This window comes from Epinephelus fuscoguttatus, linkage group LG10 (genome assembly GCF_011397635.1).
Source record: "Epinephelus fuscoguttatus linkage group LG10, E.fuscoguttatus.final_Chr_v1".
In the NCBI taxonomy this organism is placed as follows: Eukaryota; Metazoa; Chordata; class Actinopteri; order Perciformes; family Serranidae; genus Epinephelus; species Epinephelus fuscoguttatus.
In genome coordinates this window covers 20,920,677-20,942,662 of record NC_064761.1, presented here as the reverse complement: position 1 = coordinate 20,942,662, position 21,986 = coordinate 20,920,677, and the positions used below count along the sequence as shown (strand labels likewise).

Sequence of the window (21,986 nt, the reverse complement as noted above, 5' to 3'; positions counted from 1 at the left end):
GCTTATCTTAAAATATGTCAATAATTGTATACCATTAATGACATATTATTAAGATATTTACAAAAGCATTTATATTTTTTGACTGTATGTTCATGCTCTGCAAAGTGTGCATTTGCTGCAATGAACCAAACTGTGATTTAAAATTACTTTATTTAATAACTCAATGTAATGTTGCTCATATTATGATGAAAGTGGAAGATGTCTTTCACACTCTTAACTATTTCTCCCTTGCAAGGTTTTCGTATTCTGTAAATGATAAAGGATAAACTTTTTTCTTTATCCATAAACAGTGCACTAAGTGCATAGCTTTACCACAGAGGTAGTTTAGTCATTGAAAAACCAGGCAAAACAACAGTGACATTTTAATTGTTTCTGCAATGATTTTAGAGACCACATAATCATAGATAATCACAAGGCAAAGGAAATAGGGCTCTGGGAAGGTTACATTGTTATAGAGTTAGAGTTTGATTAGAGGCTGCAGAAGCTGTTGGTTTATTTTGCTTTAGCTGTGATGAAATTTTAGTTGAGGGTTAAGGGGTTACTAGTTAAAAGTTAGGTGAGGTTAAGGTCAAAGTTAGGCTGAGGTTAGGATAAGGTTAAGGTTAATAAAGCAGGTTTATAAAGGAGAAGACCATCAGATGTGGACCTTATAAAGGACAGGGCGACAAAAGAGGGACAGAAAAAAAGAGTAAAGTATTAAGGATGGAAAACAGATAGAGGTTGTTCGGTTCAAAGGAATTGGTTCCACCAAAAATATATATACATGAAAAAATGAGAAGGAGTGACCTCAGTCATTGGAACTTCTAATATTCAAATAATAAAGCAGCATGAAGAGATAAAAATAAAACTTAGCCAGGCAGACTGGGTCTGGAGTGGCCAGCCTGTATTCAATTACAATAGCAAATCCACCTGTACTATGGGCACACAACCTAATGGCAATAAGCTCCCCTTCTAAGCTTTGGCCAGCCAGAAGTGGATCCAGCTTACGGTGACAATGACCTAAATATACCTCAGCAGTCCGCTGACCTCCCCGCATTATCAAATGTGGCATTATTTTGCTCCACAGAACACCCCAGCTGTTTTGTTAAACACCCCTCTGAATATATTAAAAATATTATTGAAGGATGTAGTCTGGCCAGAGGCAATCTGGCCAGAGATGTTGCCCATCTGCGTGTGAGGAGGATGGGGTTGTGTGATTGGCCGAGTGTCAAAGTCTGACCACCCTCCAGAGGGCGTCTGGCTGACCTTCTCATCACCACAGACACCCGTCTGGGATCCTGGTGGTGTCACAGCAGGTCTCAGGGAAAACCTGGCTGTTGTTACCACATCTGCAGAGCTCCTGGCCACTCCCTGCAGAGCAACTTTGATGCCAACAAATGTGAGCGTTTTCTTGCACGTTTCAGATTAAGTGCAGTTGAACTCAGCATTATTCACACTGGAATGTGCATACATCTGTGTGAGTAAGGGAGCCATCAAATGTCAGGTCATAATTTTAAACCTTTATATCAAAAAGGACCTTAATCTTTATGAATATGCACTCCTCCCAATCCTCTCACTGCCTGTGGCCTCTGGTTAATCTGTTCTGGCTGACAAGGCCAGCGAGGGCCTGGGGTCTGCAGCCACAGGGACTTGGGGAGAAATGTCAGGCTCCCTCCACACCTCTAGAGGAGCTCCTCAGGGGACCCAGACGCAAATATCACTGCCCTGCCAGCACAGCATGGTCTGGCACATAAAGAACGAGTCATCCAGCTAGGCAGCTATCTAACAAACAAGAGCGGGATGCTCTTTCTCCCAGTATACATATTCAAACTTATTATTAAAAACTTGTGTTTTGTTTAAGGGAATAAGTCAGCTCAATATGTCCATTTAAACATCCGATGAACTGAAAGTCACATGAGAAACATTGAGGATTTATTTGCAGTAGCTGGAGGCCGAGTATGTTTTTGAACTCGTCTTTTCCAATCCACTTCCAACATTCCCCTTACTGCTCCCCATCTCTTCCCAAAAGTTTTTATCTTACCACCATCTTTGGGAGAGCACCCATCAGAGTTACCCCTTAAGGCTTGAGAGTGTGCCAGAGGCAAAAGAGCAAACAGAAGAATATGAAAAAAATCTATTCAAAGGCTGTCACAAGAACTTTTAGCTTTGTTTTGTTTTGGGATTTTTGGAAGGTGTTTTTTTTTTTATCTTAAAAAAAAAAAAAGAAAAAAAAGAAAAATTACTAAATACTAAAACCTGGAGACCTAAGATGGCTACTTGAAGCTCTGAGGACATGAGAAGATGGCAGCCTAGGAGGCTTGAGCACACAGGCCTTTTTCTCATCAGCATAAATCCTGCCTGGCTGCTGAATGAGCTTTCCAGCAAAAGGGCTACAGAAAAAAAGGCAAGCCCCCAGAGCTAACATTACCTTACGAGAGCCTTGGTATTGAAACAATGGAAAGTAATTTCCTTTTCTGCCCCCTACATACACACATAGTTTGACCTGTGAGTAAAATATACCCATCTTATAGTCGCTGGGTATATTTTTGCAAGTAGTTCAAAAAGTCAGGAGGAGTACAAGATGTGGCCAAATGTAACTATCACTTGAGACCTCGCCCTCTAGCATGGGCAGTAGAGCCTTAGCTAGAGATCTGTAAGCCAGTGGGGATGTGGGCCAATTTGGCAAGGGAAGAAAATACTCTCCTGAGAAAATATTTGGCCAAGACCAGAGGGTTGACCCAGCCCAAGTGTGGGATTGGAGGGTTCAGCCATACAGCGGTCCTGCAGTGACCTTCACTTGGAAAGAACTCAAGATTCTTTCAGCCCCTCTCAGTACTTTCTGCACTTTCCAAGGGTATTTTTGGACAGCAAAGCTGTTATTGTGAAAACTGAAGTTTGACCGTTTACACCTGAGTATAAAACAACAGTGTATTTCTGGAGGAAAGTGTTCTCTGTATAGCTCACCAAGAAGACCAAAAATACTGTAGGCTATAACTGCAGAGGAGCAATTGTCTTGGATTCAAGCAGAGTCCAATTATTTCCTCAAAGCCTGCTGTCTTGCAACTCAGCAGAGAGAACGAGCTAGATGTGACAGGAAGCATCAGCAGTGTAAAATCTGGATAATATGGTCAGGGGAAAGCACATAAGGCAACAACTACTTCCAAGGTAACCTTGCAAAATGTACTTAGAACCTTAAATAGCCCAGTAAAGTTGCTAAAATATTGAAGAAAAGGTAGTTGAACTGGGCAGTTTAAGTCTTACTGTGCATATTAGCATTAATGCAAAGCAGGATGTTGCCTCAAAAGACTTGCTCAGCAAATCTTCCCCATATAAATAAAACCTGTGCTGCTTAAAGGTGGACTGCGATGCCTGACCAACTCTCCAAACCGTGCTGCTGCTTGTCCTTGATTTGCCTTTCTGCTATAAGTTCCAATGTGGGGGGGTGACAGAGAACAGAGTCGGCATAAGGAGTGTGGGTGAAACAAAAGTAAAAGTTTAGCATAAATAGAAACAGAACGTAGGGAACAAGTGGCAAAAGAGGACAAGGGTGAGAGGAGAGCAAGGGATGCATGCATTTTGGAAAGTAGTTTCAATATGCCATCTGCTTCAAGGAGAGTGGGTGGGTTTTCTGGGCTTAGCAAGACACTTACCAAAGGTTTCTGTAAATGACAATGCAAGAGGAAAGTAAATAGAAAAAGAGGAAGAACAACATAGTTCATTTTAGGTTGAGGTTGAAAGTGACTGCCCTGCAAGAATTAAAGGGGACTACAGTTTAGTTGGGTCATCTGTTCCACCTCATTTTAGCAGTTTTACCATGCGATACCATGGATGGAGCAGTGAATTTCAAGTCATTTAACATGTATTTACAAATTATAATTCTACTAAGAAGGATTTTTGTTGAAAAATAAAATCAACCCATTTTGGTATCAATTTTAAAATACAGAAGATTTAGTCATATTTTTAGTTGTATTTTATTGGTTGATTTATTTTATGTTTTTTTTTTTAGTTTTAACTTGTGTTATGGGTCACAGCCAAATGAAACGTGTTGAAGACTCTGTGATGTGAGACACATCTGAGTTTCAGACACAAATATAGACAAAACACATAAAGAGAGAGACAATTAAACAGCTGACTGTTTCAGTTAGACAGGACACAAAGACAATTGACGAGATCATGAAACAGATAAAGACAGATGATACAGAGGTTAGACAACAGGCAGGAAGCTGAATTTATTTGTCTATCATCCATAGATGCTCAACACTCATGGAGCCCTGTTGTCAAAACTAACAGGTAACCCAATTTTTCGAGCAGAGCTGGCGTTTTATATGATTATATACAACTTCAGAAATATCTGGTGGTGTAGACAGGCTTATCAGCTGCCAAATGTACCTGAGAGATAATTCTCAACAAATACTGAATATAATCAATAGCTTTCATCAATGTTTTGAACTTTCCAACATAGTGAGGTTTCAATGCATCACTAGCGATTTAGAATATTGAAACAATAACCTTGTCAAAGCTGTTTCAGTTTCTTCTTCTCTAGTAACAGCTCAAAAACCCGGAATGTAAAATATCTTCCACTATTCTTTGGCATGGTAACAGACTAATACTTGGAATTAGTATTATTAGTAGTGTAAAAAAGTTTTTGCAAACATCGTTATCAGAAATAAGTGTTTGTTTTTAATGAGAAAGCAAATGCACTAACACATTTGTTAGACCTCAAGGAAACACTTAAGTTTTGGTGAGAAGGACTGAATGTAATCAACTGTGATTCTTCTACAAGAAAACACCACAGTGCACCTTTGTGGTTAAAGGCCTTAATTGTTTCCTAGAAGGCAGGTAGTGCACCAAGATGAGCATTAAAGTGTAAACATTTACATTAGAGCTCTCTTACAAAGAGTCCCTTGCTGAGACTCTTTCTCCTCATTCTATAGTCTAAAGCACTGGCTGACAGCTTTCTCCAAAGCACCTAAGGACAACCTATTATCCCCGGAGGAGGTCCTCAGGCCACTATGAACCAAGAAACAGAATTTTCAGTAAGTTGCACATCATCCCAGAGAGAGCAAATAGCCACACATATTTTGATAGAAGATTTTGCTTTGAAATCTAAACATTTACCCCCAAACTGGACACCAGCAAGTTAAATATGAAACATATCTAAAACTATATCCACCTTAGGGAGCTGTGAGATGACAAATTGATTCTTTTGCGTGTACAACTCATGAGGGCCACAACTGGGGCACGGACTCAATGGCAACAGACTCTTTATTTAGTGGTGTCTACACTGATTTACGTTTTCAGCAACAAATCAAATAGGAGTCATTGGATTTTTCGAATGGCGACAAATCATCGACCTAAAATATCTACCTCTTATTGCCTGGGGCCACTCCAGGGCCTGCACTTAATTAGCAATATAATTAGACTTTGCTTTACTGGGCCTCTCAGTGGGGTTTAATCAATGGGAACAAGACAACATATCCACCACTGAGCTGTGTCAGTAGAACATGGACCTGGCTCTCTTTGTCTACTATGACACACTTCTGGGATGTTGTGAATCATTTGACCTCATTCAGTAATGTTACACTATAAAAAGTAATTTGTTATTTTCGACACATTTTTCTGGGCGACGATCTATGGTTGTAACATGGTCAGAGCACTACTACTACTACAACACTTGACCTTTATTGTATGCTTCTCATGTTGTAATCTAGGGAATTTACCCTCACGATATGATGTTCAAGTGCTTTAAACAATAAACACCCAAGTTTAATTGGGTCAACACATTGTGTTGTTGTATTGTGTTGTATCTGCACTTTAGGGGATTTTCATTTCTTAAATATAAGAATTACATAAATTCTCGGAACCCTTGGTGAACTGAAACCATACTCAGTTCCTAAAAAGCTCCCACCTGGAAGTGAAAAGACGAGACAGTGAAACCACTTTAGCTGCAAAGCACGAAAACATCCATGTTGTCTACTACCAAAAATGTCCTGTGGAATCAAACAAGTGCTCAAGTTTGTGAACAGGAAATACAGCAACATGCTTTGGCTTTCCTTACCTGAGCGTAGCTGTTTGATTCGCCCATTACTTGCACTGGGATCAATGGGCAGGAAGTCTTTGTACCAGGTGATTTCTGGGTCAGGGTTGCCACTGGCAGCACAGAGCATGGTGGCTGTTCGAGTGCGCTCCACCACTTTGAGTTGAGGACCCATGTCTATGTTAGGGAAGCCTAGTGGTAGTAGGTCCTCTGTGAAAAGAACAAGAAAAGAAGAGGTGTGAGTCCTCTCACTTGCAAAGCCAGCTTTTATGATTTAAAAAAGTTAGCATTCAGAGAAGCTGTAATCCTTATGCACATGTTTCTTCTGGCAGCTAAACCACACAATAGCAATTCACCAATACAACATTAATTGTAACACTGCAGTTTTGAGTGACTTTTTGACACCTTGCAAATGTAGCAATAAGAGACCTTTGTGTATTCTTTAAATTTGTCTTTGTAAAATTACATTTGAAATAACAAAAAACCCTGTCAATTGTAATTATTAACTCCATATTAACATAATTGAAATCATAAAAGTGACTGCAAAAGTTTTCATGACTCAATACATGGTTTAATACATTGGGATAGTGCCCATGTTACCATAAATCTTGAAATCATACAGTCACATACCCAAATAACCTCAAAAGTGTAACATTATAAAGACTGACTACAGAGCCTAATTATTCTTTTGTATTCAGTATTTTCCTTTATCTCAGGAGACTTTTTAATCCCAATTTACCCTCGACCACTGAGAAAAATGCACCTTAGGACTGTGAGATTATAGCCAGACATGTACAGTAGCCAGATAAATGAATAAACCTACTGAGGAGAGGAGATAAGACTTCGAATCTAAGAATCAACATGTAAACAGCATTTCGTTACAAATCTGGCTCTCCCAGAGGGCTGTGTTGAAGCATTGTAGAGGTTTAAGAACAAAGACCAAGGGGATGCAAGAACTGTGCTTTCTTTGACTTCCTCTTTCTCAGAAAATGAGGTGGGCTGTAATTGTTACAGAAACCATCCTATATAGCCAGATACGCACAGACTGCATTCCCATTAACGCTAGCTTATCCATTAAGAGCCATAATCAAATGCCCTCAAGGAAGATACTGACTCTCTGCACATATTCTTGGTATAACAAGTAGTAAATAAATAGCTATAAATGCAAATAGAAGATCAGAGGCTGAGACAATAGAGTGAAAAGTAATACCAGAAGGAAAGCCTGGTAATCCTGGTGATTTCTCCATCTAGTCTCACCATGCTCAGTAAAATACACGACACTCAAGTCAATTTGAGGTTACAGAGAGCTCTGCAAGACCATTACTTGGTTGAGACACTATAACCAACAACAGCCCTGGACTGAAAACCAATTGAGAGATCTATTCTTTAGATTTCACTCCATTAAGGGTGCAAGTGTTGTGTATAAGGATTGGATTTAAGCCTCATTGGTTGTCAATACTGCTACTCTTATTCAAGAGCCATCACACTAGCCAGTAAATGCTGTGGTATACTAATATACCGCAATCAGCTAATGCTAATGCATGATTGCTCCATTATTTCACAGTTAAGAGACGACAGTGTAGTGTGCTCTGTGGTCACTGTTCTCTGTATGCAGACTCCCTGCTCTCTTGGGGCAATTAGTCCCATGGGTCAAATCGCTTGACATCTACCCTGACTGGAGCCAAAGTAGTGACTCATTTTTAGATGATGAGAGCTGAGAGGGAACCCCCCCCGAGCTGTGATATGCATCAAAAGCCCAAAGCCACATTGTAACTGGGAGAAGTTTGACTGAGTAAGATGCTGGCCAGTGGCACAACAGAGGTCACTATTCATCTGGAGAGCAGATGACCTCGTGTCCACACAACAGACATCACGGTGTTGTCATCGACATGTAAGGGGGTGCAAAATCGGAACAGTAAATGGAGTTTTAGAGTTGTATAATCTGAAAGAAGGGTTGTTCTGTCTACCTTTAATGAACATGGAAAGCTATGCCATACTATATATTCCACTTTATAAAAACAAGACTGCGAGCAATGAAATCATGATGGATTAAAGTGATAATCATTTTAAAATCTTCTAATCTTTTTCATCAAATATTCAAGGGATATCAAAAAGGACAGCAGGAATTTCAATATGATGATATTTTTCATTGATGCATCTTATATCCTGAATTAGCCTTAACAGTTTGTTATTCTTTAGTCACCAAGATATATTAAAAAAAAAAATCTTTGTGGTGTTTCATGCACTTACATTTTGCACTGGGTTTGTATGGAGAGTGGTGAGTTCATTTGTGTTCACATTTTAAAATACTGAATCTTGGACAACAAATGACATATGGGGAAAAGGGAAGAACCAGAGGGTCTCAAAACTAAATCCAGACAGGTTACTAACTTAGGCTGACATCAGCAGGGCCCAATGAATATTTTAATGCTAGGTTCAAAGAAGTACAGGCATTTACACTGTTTTAGGCTCTGTGCTGTATCCTCTCCATCGATTATTAATGATCACCCCTGTATAATCTCTTTATACCAAGTTCCCCTGAAGCTTAGAAAAGAAATGGCAAGCCTACACTTCACTTTAGAAACTTCAGAACAAGACAGACCAATATGTTCTCACAAACTCCCTCTTCTGTGTGTCCTCAATGATATATGCATAAGATGCCATAAAAGGTGCGGCAGTCTCGTACCCCTCTAGCTAGATCTGTCTGTGAAGGGTAGGTCTGTCCTGCTCTCTGGGTGTTACACATTATTTGATGTTCGTGAGGCCTGTCTGTGCTTCGCATCACATTGACTCTGCCATCATGGTATGAAAACAGAAGACAGAGGCTTGCACAGACTACAGTAATGAAGCTGAAAACATACAAAATTTGAGACTAATGAAATTAGGCAATTGACAGAGAGAATCTGCCCGAAAGAGCAAGGGAGGGCAGGAGGAGGTGGGCGAACAAACAAACCAACCAAAACAGCAGTAGACAAGAAGATGGTGGATTCATGGAGAGATGATGCTATCGTTACAGCTGCTCTGACCTGATACAGCACCGGCAGCCGTTCCTGAATAAATGGCATGTATGCTGGTTACTTACTTCCCCAGGAATAGAATCTGATACCATCTTTTCCCCTGAAGCTTACAGGCTCGATAAAGGCGGCCATGCAAAAATAAATAGATCACTCATCGAGGGAGTGTTACTTCAGGGTTAGCCTGCCTGACTGTGAAGGGGGGAAGGCAACCAATGACATGGGATGATAGTATCCTAGAATTCCCAAAGGACCATACGCCCATAATGGTGTAGCAATTGCCTTTCTATGATGTGTACCAGGGGTTCTCTGTGATGACAAATCTTCACAGGCGAAATAGAATCGAAGCATGTACACTATTGGTCAATGACAAAAACACTGTTTATTTAGCTGGGAGCAGCTTTTGTCACTTAGGCCAACCATCATCCTACTACTGAGCTATGAGACACATGCTGCAGTCGCACCCTTAATTGTGCCAAGAATTCTCAAAGTACCATGTCACATTTGACTCTCTGTGTTTTATCCAAAAGACACACATTCATTGACTTTCAGTTTTCTTCATCACGTTGCAAACGCTGAAGCAAAAAACAGATAAGCTATCTAATAAGCTATTCAACTGAGTCTTTCCTCATGATTGTTTTCCAGATTTGAAGAATCTCAAACAACCCTTACCCAGTGGGTAACAAAGGACCAAAAAAAAAATCTCTGACTGCTCCACAGGTGCTTTTGTTTTAACAGACACGGTGGGGGTGCTTAAAGAGAATCTTAATCTTCCCAGCGTGCTACCTGTCGTCTTTGTTGGGCCAGCTTGTTTTCTGACACTGCCGCAAAAGCTTTTTTTTGATGCATCCCATTGATTCGAACATTGGTCAGTGCTGATGATTGGCACCTGGGCAGCTCAGCTTGGTCCCAAACACTGCTTTGATGTTTAGCACTTAGGTAGAAATGACAAAGGCCTTGCAATGGCACGATTGAGACCCTTCTGTAGTTAGTCAGTTCAGAAACTATTTATCTACACAAAGCATGTTTTCAGTATTGAAGAAAACAGATTTTCTCACAGGATAATGATAGTTTGGAAACAGGATTTCAAAGGCAAGTTTCAAAGATCACAACTTGCTCAGTGCATGTTAATTGGAGTTGGCTCTTAAGTCATGCAAGGGGAGGAACAGTAACCTAGGGTTACTATGAAGGCAACAGCTGGCTTGCTCGGCATGACTCCAAAGCCAAGCCTCACACAGACTCTAGTTGACCTTATCTAGATTTTGGTTTTTGTCATTCTCTTTGGTTTTTTTCGGGGTTGGTTTGAGTGCCACCATTATCCATAATTGTCTTTAATTTCGCTTCGCCATTTAATATCATTACACAAGTGACAGGTGCAAAGCCTTTAATCAGCCTCTGGTTAGCTTAGCCACTGCCCGGCTGTTAATCTGCAGACTCATGCCTGCTGTTGCGTTCTGCTTTCTATCATGCTAAGTGTGGCCCTCTTAAAAGGTCCGTCCTTTAGACTCATTTAACTCTCCTGACTAATCCCATTTCCAGTGATTCACTGCGACTGAACCAAAAATCTCTTTTTCGTAAATGTAGGTCTGGTATAGTCAGAACTCTATGTCCAGAGTCCTACAGCTCTATACAAAAGGGATTTATGATATTTCATTTAGTGAGCGCTTTCATATTTTCCAACACATAGTATACTGATAAATGAGTGGTCCAAGAGAAAATTGAAAGTATAGCCTTGGAACCCCTATTGCTGTGCTATACCTAGTATATATATAAGCATAATGATCTAGCATTCACAATCTACTTTTGCAAATACAATGTAAAATTGTGTCATAAAATGTACTTTACAGCACCATGAATAGTCCCTCCAATCTATGTCCTACTCAACAAATAGATAACCCCGGCACCTTCCATTTTCAATGCCTTTTTCTACCCACTAACCAACACAAAGAATTACATAATGCTGATAATATGTTTTACCCAGTAAGCTATACAGTATTACACATGACACCAAACCTCAGTGTGTTAATGCTCTGCTCTACCATGTAAGCTAAACTGGCAACTGAAACACTAACCCTGGCAGTGTTAGTCCTGGGTGATGGTCAGAATGTCATCCTGTATACTGATCTTTATAATATCATACTGCACTTGTCATCCATTTTCATTTAATGTCAAAATCCCTGACACAGTGGCTTCAAAGGTGCTTGTTCTGAGCCATCAATTATGTCACAGAGAGCAAAGAGCTAGAGCAGGAAAGAGAGGAAGAGAGGTAAAAACCCGACTGGCTGGGGCTGCAGCAAATGCCGTAGGGTGCTCCACCGTCCCCCGCACCCATTACTCATATTATTATTTTCACTTACTGAAATGATTTAATTTCATCAGCAGCCTAATCAGGTTAACTGATTACCCAGCGCCACAGCATAGAGACACAGGCTTTAAGCAGGTCTGTGCATTAATACCACAGAGGGGCTGCAGGGGGAGAGACAGAGCAAGTGCAAAGGAAAGGAAGAGACAGAGAGAAAGCGAGAGGGAGGTAAGAAAGAGTTTAAAGCCTCACTCCAGTGTATTCTGGCATTTTTTATATTTCATATTTTTCTGAGTCATTTCCTGACAATGTTGATTAGCCACACTGCTTGCCAAATATTTGTTGACATATAATTTAATTCTGTGCTCAAAGCTGTAAAAAAGAAGGTTGTTGCTAAAACAGGAGGATGGCGTAAAACTATTAGAAGCTGCACATCAAAATTCATCCTCCAAGCTTGGGCAGGTGTCCTGTCATGCCTCTTTACGTCTGAGAGGCAAAAGTGATTGTTGTTGCTTGCTAGCGAGTCAACTTATCTTGTATTTTGGCTGCACTGAAGATTTAAGGAATGCAGACAGTTTGTAAAGTGGATATGGGACGTATGTTTTTTAATGGCTACACCTGCAGCACACATATGGTGAAGGGTTGTGTGAGTCACAGGCGAAACAAGATGGTGAGCTTTCGATTTTGGGATTATGTGGGATTGATTCTTCAGTGGGGGCGGCACGGTGGTGTGGTGGTTAGCACTCTCGCCTCACAGCAAGAGGGTTGCCAGTTCGATCCCGGGCGTGGGAGCCCTTCTGTGCGGAGTTTGCATGTTCTCCCCGTGTCAGCGTGGGTTCTCTCCGGGCACTCCGGCTTCCTCCCACAGTCCAAAGACATGCAGATTTGGGGACTAGGTTAATTGGAGACTCTAAATTGTCCGTAGGTGTGAATGTGAGCGTGAATGGTTGTTTGTCTCTATGTGTCAGCCCTGTGATAGTCTGGCGACCTGTCCAGGGTGTACCCTGCCTCTCGCCCGATGTAGCTGGGATAGGCTCCAGCCCCCCCCGCGACCCTCAAGAGGATGAAGCGGTTAGAAGATGAATGAATGATTCTTCAGTTTTTGGACCTGGCACAGCACTTGAAAACTTAGACTTTGTGTAGTATGGGTGAGTTAAAACCTACAGACTACGGTGGGCTATGTAAAGGATTAAGTCATCAAGCAACCACCAGCTAGTGTTAGATTCATATTCAGTCAAGCTTCCTTCAGGTGAAGGTGATGGAAAAATATCTTCCACCTCATAACTCATGTTAGAGTGATCGCTATCACTATCCATGCTGTCACTTTGACGCATACACTAGAATGGTAATCTGGTTGCCATGGTTACGGATTATGTCTGACTATTTACAACATCCCAATCTCAGTTTGAGAAAGAACATTAACTGAACAGGAAATAACACCGGCTGGACCGGGGCTTTAAGATTAAAAGCTACAGAAAGAGAGGATGATGAATATAGTGGAAGAAGATGAAGAATAGTAAAGCGTGCTCTCTTTCACACACATAAAAGCAGTCGGGATAAACAGATGTTTAACTAATGGGCAGACCCAGCTGCTGGGACTCTACACAATGTAGTTTCATTTGCTCTGCACCTATAACACAGCCAGAACTGTTCACATCAAACAGGCAGGCCAGAGAAAAGAGAAAAGTGCCTGTGTTAAAGAGAGAGGTTCTGTAGTACAACTGGGGTAACTTCAACAACTTTAACAACTGTATTTTAGGAAGTCTGTTTTCTAGAATGCACGAGTGCATGAATCGTCTATGCATATACAGCATATACATACACAAAAATGAATACATTTTCAAGGTTACAAGGTTCTGTTATAAATGTGGAGCACATTTTTCACTCTAAATGGTTCTCATTTCAATGATCATACGCCTGACTTTGAAGTAAACGTTTCCCAACTCAGAGTACATCCAAGACCATTAACCTGTATTCTTTATAATGTGAAAGACATCGATCTGTTTTCGTCTGCACTTGGTTGTGTTGTGAAGTATAGCGGCTAAAAGCCATCAGCTATTTAAAAGAATGTGTGAAACCAGGTGCAAGCTTCTGGTCTTTATCCCAAACAGCACACTGGTTTGTTTCACTTAGAAGCTTTCTTGTCTGTGATGGACAGTCGGTGATTTGTGATGATGGTATACAGCCAAATGTATATCTTCCAATCAAACCAAATGGAATTCTGTAATTTACCAGCCTTAAATGTATCTTTCCATGACATTCCCAGATTTTTTTTTATAAACAATGGGATTCCTGTTGAATTGTTTGAGAAATATACAAAGGAAGACAGGGGAACAGTGACACCGAAAGATCCAGGGACAGAGAAGAATAGCAACACAGGGGAAATCTAATCACAGTGTCTCTGGCCCCGGCACCGATAGCCCTCTCTGGATAGCCATCTCAGTTGAATAATGGTTATTATACAGCGAGCACTCAACCTCTACCCCCCTGCTCTGTTCTCGGAAAGACGTCTGATGTCCCATTGGTATTCTCCACACTTCGCACATCTAGCCACCAAGGGCAACATTTACATCCAAATCTCCAAAATACAACCCGAGAGGAATAGTCTGAAAGAGCAGATGAGAAGAAAGGGAAGAGGGGGCAAAGGAAAAGAGTGACAAAGGAAGCGAGAGAGAGGCAGAAAGATTGAAAAAGGTGGGAGGGACAATGAAAGTGAGGCAGAAGTTTGCAGCATTGCTTATTGCACTGCAAAATGAGTTTGTCGGGTCAGCATCTGACCATATGAAGACCCCACAGGGTAAATCATCTATTTGCTTTATCTTTTCCTGTTGAAATTTTATATGCATTTTGCAGTTTACTTTCAAATTTACGGTAACAGTTCTTTGACTGTGTAACCCCTCGGTCCCTGAGGCTGAGAAAGAATAATAAAAAAGTCGCTTATAGACCATTTTTGTAAGCACTATAAGTTTGTTGTTTACCTTTTTATACTGTTTGTGTGCTGTGTATGCAGATAACACCCATGTCATGTAAGGACTAGGTCACAGACTTGATTTCCAAAGCAGCTAGGTATTCCAATTAAGTATTGCTTATATCCCACATACTTTAAGTGGCTAAAGAAACAAAGAGAGTGACAAGAACTTTACTCTGGCATTCAAACTGACTGCTTTGACAGTTCTGACTGTTGGCGGTTTGCAAACACTTTCCACACCACCTCCAATTTCGAACACAGCCCATATTAGGCCACATCCATAAAGCTATCATCACCACTGAGCTAAACAGCAAGTAGACAGCTTGTTTGCCAAAGAAAGGCAGTGATAGCAGCCAAGAGGGGGGATATTTTAGAGAACAAATGGCAGCAACCACCACAGGCAGCAGCTATGACCACTGTTTTGTCAAACGTGAAAGCCAAAAGAATCAAAGCAAAGAAGAATTGATGGTGAACACCAGGAACGAAACCAGGTAAAGAAAGGCCTGTTTCTAGATAACACTAGGCAGAAACATTTTTCACCCTCATACTGAGCAGGGTAATAGCACGGCACCCACCATTTCCTGTCCATTACAGACAGAAAAGGAAACACAGGTTTTGTCCATATAATATCAGAGGCTGCTACATTTTGAGAAAAACAGGCTTCCAAACAAGGTTTGAGGAGCTCCTTGTGTGTTGTATGTGGTGTTTTAATCACTTATAGCAACATGTTTTGAAGACTACAGGGAATTATAATTTGCTTGCAGATTTTTCAGTCCCTATAAACTCAGACAGCACTTGGCTGATACTGAAATAAACACACTTCTGCTGCAGTGACCTCACAGAAAAGTATATCTGTCACTAAGCCAGTTTCATATACCTTATGTGAGTAGAGATGTGTACTTTTGAAGCTACTTTGATCAAAGCACAGCATGCCTTTACTTCCTCATCATGTCTTGAATCAAGATTTGTGCTAAATCAATATATTACTTTCATTAAAACTTGCGAAGAGAGGGAAGCTGCACCACAAGGTGTTGCACACAAAAATGCACAATATATTTTCATCCTTTATTACTTTATCTAAGCATGTTTTTCAGCTGATGAGAAGGCTTTCTGACAAGTTCCTACCGATGATTTTCAACCAGGGTCCAGTCTGAAATAGAGAAAAAATATAGGATACAGACTGTTTCCCTGATGTGGTGAGCCACCGTGATAGACACAGCACAGACGAGAGAAAGGAGTAATTGTCTAGGACAGCTCCAAAGATCCCCTGCCTGCGAGGGGAAGAGGTGGAGGAAAGAAAAAAACATAAAACGGAAAAAAATTCTGTTTATCCGTCTCAACCGGTGGAAGTTTATCGAGTTCCCTCCCTCCCTTTCTCTCTCACTCTCTTTCGCTCTCTTCTCCCTCCCCTGTCTTGTCAGGCTCCTGAGGTGTCTGGGGTAAGACAGGCGAACTCCAGGGGAGACAGGGGATGAGGCCGGGGCCATTAAAGGAAATGCCTCACTGTAGAGAAACGTCAACCAGTCAGGTCAGGTTTAGTGGTGGGTGGCTTTGAGTGTGTGTTTCTGTAAGTACGTGTGTGCATGTGTTTGGGAGGGTGGGACTGTGTGCGGAGGCTCAGTGGGCACCTTGAAACCTGACGTCAGTTTACCACACGGTGTGGGTGGCAATGTTGCTGTACAAGTCTCTCAAAATGGACTTCTGTTGTTTCATTATTACAGAGTTGAGAGCCAGAGAGAGAATGTAATGTATACCATCTCACTGAATCACGAGAACAGCTCGGTTTTATTCTCTTGAAATACAACCGCCAATGAAGGTTGGAACATTGTGTGACTAATGGTATGTATATAGCCCCTTTCATGCATACACTTAAGCACCTTTGCAATTTAACATGTTGTCATCAAAGGTGGTTTTTCATGGAAACTGCTTTGGAAATCTGTCCACTTTTTTTTTTTTTTTTTAACATTCCTTTCTGTATTAATTCAAAGCAACCATATATGCTATTAACAGATAAAGCATGTTCAAGGCTACGGTGTTCTTTGACACAGGACCGCTGTCTGCATTCTTACATACGGTATATGAATGTGTGTATATATAGTGTCCTGTGCTCTTCTGAAGTCAGTGGTGCAATAAATTTCACATTTAATTATCACTTCCCATTCACAAGGAAATGAAATGTTTTAATAATGAAATTGTTGTGACTGAGCCAATGTCTGGTTGCTAGACATGTTTTCTTAAGGGATTTTCCCCTGCAGCGTGTGGGGAAAAAACACAGGAGCTGCATTAGAGCCAAAACTTCTCAACTTATTTAATACAACTTTTTTTTTTAAACAACTAAAGTGGCTTGGATCCTGTCAGACGACGTAACTAGGCAGCATAACTTTATGTCATACCTAATTAATGATGACATTGATGAGACAGTGTATTGGGGGCGAAGTGGTGGTGGGTGGGGGGGTGGGGGGGGCTTTGACAGCTCACTGAGGCGCAGCATACCTCATAATTCCGGCAATGAAGTTGGATTCACGAGCAGTCTTTGAACTGCAAAATAACTTTTCGAATTCATCATTTAAACAGCCTGCGCGGTCTCTGAGAACGCTGCTCTTCCCTTGTATCAATATTTTCCAACTCATCACCATTCTACAGCCGTGCTTCCTCTGTGTTGAGCAGAAAAAAAAAAAGATCCATTACGGACAGTGTTGTCATGTATGAAAAAAGTCGACGTGGATTTGCCTCCATATGGGAGACCAAAATGCCAAAACCACTGCTTCAACAGGAGGTTAACAGGGCTTATACGTTCGTGAGAGTCAAGACTTGGTACTCCTGACATGTGGAGCAAAGGCCTCTCTAAGCTTCCCAAACAACTTTGGGCCAAAACAACAACGGATTGAGAGGGCTGAGCTGCTGCACTGTGCCATTTCTGCCAAAGCAACTAATCTAACCCAAAACAAATACTAAAACCTGAAAACAAAGACTGGCAGTAATTGCAAAAAGGATTTAGAGGGAGGTGGATGTGTGGGGCTGGGGCGTGAGGTCATTGTCTTGGTGGGCCATTAGCTTAGTGCACTAAGCTGCTAATGACACGTTCGGAGGCACCTTTGGTGAACAGAGCAACAATTATGAATATGTGGTGGCTGGAAAAATGAAGGCCAGTCCGAAGACTGCCTGGTAATTGTTTAATGTCACTTGGAGATGACAAGCAGACATAGTAGTAAGGGTCACAAAGGATGTGGGACTTCACCAGGGAGAGAACAGTTGGAGTATTGGATAAATAAGTCACTTAAAAAGATGGCAACACCTGGAGGTTGTGCTTCTAATGCTGATAAGCTGGGTAACAAGCAGGGCCGTTATAAGAAAAAGTTGACAACAGAAGACCTCAGCTGCAATTTCACCATCATTTCCTGCTGTAGAGCAGCATTTGACAGAGAAATTGGTGACTGGTCAAACTTTCTACTCTGTAAATAGAAGGAACCTGCAGAAAGAAAAGGAAAACACATGCAGTACACTGTGCAAAAAAACAATTTCCCTTTCAGCTGTAACAACCCAATGATGCCCCCATTCACACAGAGATGCGATGCTTCGGCTGAACTCCATGTGTTTCAATAGAAGGATGGGACAGAGAATGTGGGTGTATGGGTTTGTGGGCTGAAGGGAAAGACAGAGGCTAGAGCAACACATGTTGGAAGTAGTGTTGCCCTTTAAGGGCCAAGGAGCACAATGTTCTTTAAATATGAGCAGCTGCTGTTGAATCCAGTAGGATCTGGGCTGCACTCCAGAACACAAGCTTTGTAATCATGAAGAAGTCCTGGATAGCATCTTCCAACAGGCTTCTCTCTGACTGCTATTTCCTTCACACTCCTGTTCTCTATTTGTTCCTCTGATAAGTACACCTCACATGTCACTAAGAACCGCATGCAATGCAAGCAATATTTATATAATTCAGTCATGGGTTCTAGAAGATTTTTATTGATTATATATTGTGTTGGATACCTAGTTTAACACTTATTACACACTACACTTATTTCATCACAGAGGAAAAACTAATAATCATGCTGTTAAGCCTCCCATCTACGTTCCACCACAGGAAGCATAGGCACGGCACTTGTGAAGCACGCAGGACTTTAAGTCTTATCAACTCTGCCAATCCTGCAGGGCCCACGGCATGACCTCCGCATTGTACGACTTCAGTCACCTGGGCTGGTGTCTCATGTATATGCATGAAGCTGGTGGTCCAGGCCATATCCCCTTGCTCTTCTTTATGCATGAGTTGGGCCACTCCAAAGGTCGTCACTCACACCGTCTCCACAGGAAGCACCTCTTTCTCCCATGTCTTATCCCCTGCTTAGGTGTGGAGCACCTACACTATCCTAGTCTGGATTGTTGATTTGTTTCCTGCACATTAATATAGCATTAATATTTTTGTTTTTGCATTTTTTGTTTTATTGTCTTCAAAATTAAAACTTTTGCGGGTAAGTTAATCATATGTCCAGCTGCACTGGTCGCTCAGTTGCACATTAATATGAATATATGTGCGTATACACATACTCAGAACAGCAGTAATTGCAGAATGGCAGCGAACTGATTTACATTTTCTCAGTCATCCAACAAAATCATATGGGATCAAAATACTGGCACAAATTTAATGAAACATAATGAGAAACGTGAAGGGAAATAGGAACCAGATGCAGGAAATCTAACTGCTAATTTCAATCAAAGTTGAATTACATATAGCTTTAAGGAAATAAATGAAACAAATTGTGATTTCATTAAATTAAATTCATGAATTAAGTTTCTATTCTAGCCATCAAATACGTATTAGTGATTATTAGTGTCATTTTTGGGGCTCCACACACAGAGGGTGGCTGTGGCTGTTTAATAGAATAAAATGAAGAAGAAAATGTTGCTTTTCCACTATCAGTTTCTCATTATGAAACAGATTATGGAAATTACCTGATATGGGAGGAAACATAAGGGTATCTACCGCCACAGGTTGAATCACCAGGACAATCAGCACAGCGAGTGCTTATCGTTGTAAAAGTGTCTCGAAGACACTGATCTTTCAATTTAGTACTCTGGCCAACTCGTTGCTGTGACAAAGGATCCATTTATCTAAACTTTCTAGCCAGAAGTAAACCAATCAGCCAGACCCTAGCACCCCTTCTGCTTTCCCCTCTCTCTCCATCTCCTTGTGTCTTCACTTTTTCTTTTTCCCCGTATTTTTACTCTACCCCCATCTTATATTGGCTGTGGCCAGATGTCTAGGGTGGCCAGGGTCGCTGCACTTGAGCAAGAATTATATGAAATTGATGGCCAAGGTTCGGAAACCAGCCAACCCTGGCTAGAGGCAAGCTCCTTCCACTTATCCTGCTCCATCAGCACCACCTCTTTTCTCTCTCCCTCTTTCACCTTTTGTCTTTCTTGCTAGCATTCAGCTTGTGTCCCCCTTCTTCATCCTTCAATCACACGTGATTACAGATGTCACTCGATTCATTTGACGGGATTGCTGCCGCGTTACCACAGTGATGCTGCAGCTGCATTACAGGTTCCGAGGATCAAAGGATTCAGAGGCCATAAACTCTCATCTGAGTGAATTTCCTCTTGAGGGAACTTTTTCTACAAGATAGAAAGACGGAATGAGGGAGATAGAAGGCTGGCAAAAGTCTGGCAGGCATACAAATGCCAATTTGAAGGTATGAAGTGGGGCAAGGGGAGGGAAAGGTGAAAGGTGGGCAGAGAGGTATCCTCCAAGAGTGGAAAGGAAGTGTTGGAGGAATACTTCTGAGCAAAAAACACAAAACTTCTTAAGCCTTCAATGAGAGATCAGGGGCATGAGGGCCATCCATGTGGTCAACATCCGCCTATTGATTTGTTGTTTGTGCCGAGCCTGCCCTCTACTATACACCAATAACACCAATAACAGCTAGACAATCCCAACACAGCATGGAGTAGCACCTTATAAGCACCATTACTGAACAGAACAGGAAATTTGCTGCACACGTAATCCTCCTCAAATTTAAGAGTCAAGTAACAACCACAAAAAAGAGAATGTTAGTTACGATGATCATGCACAAAGAGAAAGCATTCTGTTAATATCTGCAAATGAAAAATAAACTGCTTGCACTGACTAGCTGACAATAGGTGTCTCATGCAAGAATGGGTTCACTGCGAGCAGGTAACCTGCACCGATGGGTGCAGATCTTAACAGCACTAAACAAATGTATTATTTACTGGTGGAGAAGGTGAGTGCTGCTCGGGAATGAGAATTGACTTGTTTGTCAGGGACAAGCTGGAGATAAGCAGCTGGCAAAAACAACTGAAAGAGTACATAGCATGAGCTCAGTGTGGACTCATGAGGTATGTCAGGGTCTTAGGCTCTCTTAAAGGAGGAATGCTTTTTTTCTTTTCTGTCTTTTATTAAGGCATTTATATTCATATTATGCTGTGGACAATTTCATTCAATTGGCGTATAAGTATACATTTTAACAAGGCTGATGTAGCCAGAAGACAAATATGAAACGTTGGAAGGTATCCCAACAGAACACATGCAGTCAAGATGCAGCATTAACACTCTGATGTGGAAATTATTTCACCAAAATCTCCTTAGACTTAAGAGTGTTTTTCGTATCGTCTGAGGCTTGTCTCCATTTTGTCCTAGTCTCGTAACACTGAGCTTATTGTCTTGGACCCACAAGTACAACACAAGTCCAATAAGATACAAAAATTATACAATTTTTTTTAACCTATTCCTCTATTTCAGTATTTATGGTGTTTTCTTCTTTCTACCTTTTGGCTTTTCTACTCACCTTACTGCCACTTTTTTTCTGCATTTTCCCCCTCCTATCTTTCTCACTTTCACTATAGGTGTATGAGACCAGTGGAAGAGGGCAAAGGTCACCTCAGAGGCAGGCGGACAGGAAGAGGAAGAACAGCGAGATCTGTTGCTGATACTGCCAAGCTTATTCTTGACTGTCTCATTACAGAGCAGCCACTACCTGCCTGCTGGCTCTCTCCCTCTTCCTCTGTACCCCCCTCCCCCAATCTCCAACACACACACACACACACACACACACACACACACACACACACACAAACAAACACTTCAACACACTCTGTCACACACCGGCTGTCAACCGTGCGCACTTGCACACACATCATGAAACTAACTCTGTCTCTCATACACACACACACACACACACACACACACACCTGTTCATGTTTCACTATGTGTCTTATTAATTTTTCATCCAGCCTGTCTGATGCCCTGGACTCACCTCTTTCTCTGAAATAAAACACACGCACACAAAAAAAGCATTCAACCCTTGAACACCCAAACAGCACGGCATTAGCACTACAAAGAGAAAGGAGAAGAAGAACTGACCACGGACAAATCAATGCAACAGAAAATGTAAATGGAAAAACAGAAAAACTTACATCTGCAAAAAGTAAGTTTCGGGAGAGAAGACTTTTCTCTTTAACAGCCATATATTTGTGAGAAAATGTAAAAGTGTAGTTTTAAGAGGTTACAAAAACCCAAGGGGTCTTGAATGGACTCAAGGGGAATATTCCACCAACGTAAATGTGTATTTGTGCTGGTGCTTGTTAGATATGTACAAGGAATACTGATGAAATGAAAAGCAAGGAGGAGAAATTTTCTCTATTTTTTCTCCCTCTTCTCATCATCTCTCTTTT

At 41.3% G+C, this 21,986-nt stretch overlaps 1 protein-coding gene across 9 annotated transcripts in view; it reads right to left on the bottom strand.

The window, feature by feature from the left end:
- Positions 1-21,986, bottom strand: part of ptprsa (protein tyrosine phosphatase receptor type Sa) — a 260,026-nt gene that overhangs the window by 93,334 nt on the left and 144,706 nt on the right. For all 9 annotated transcript variants that reach the window (XM_049588106.1, XM_049588108.1, XM_049588107.1 and 6 more), the window contains one exon: positions 6,038-6,226. In XM_049588106.1, the coding sequence (XP_049444063.1) occupies positions 6,038-6,226 (189 nt within the window). The remainder of the gene's footprint in view (positions 1-6,037; positions 6,227-21,986) is intronic.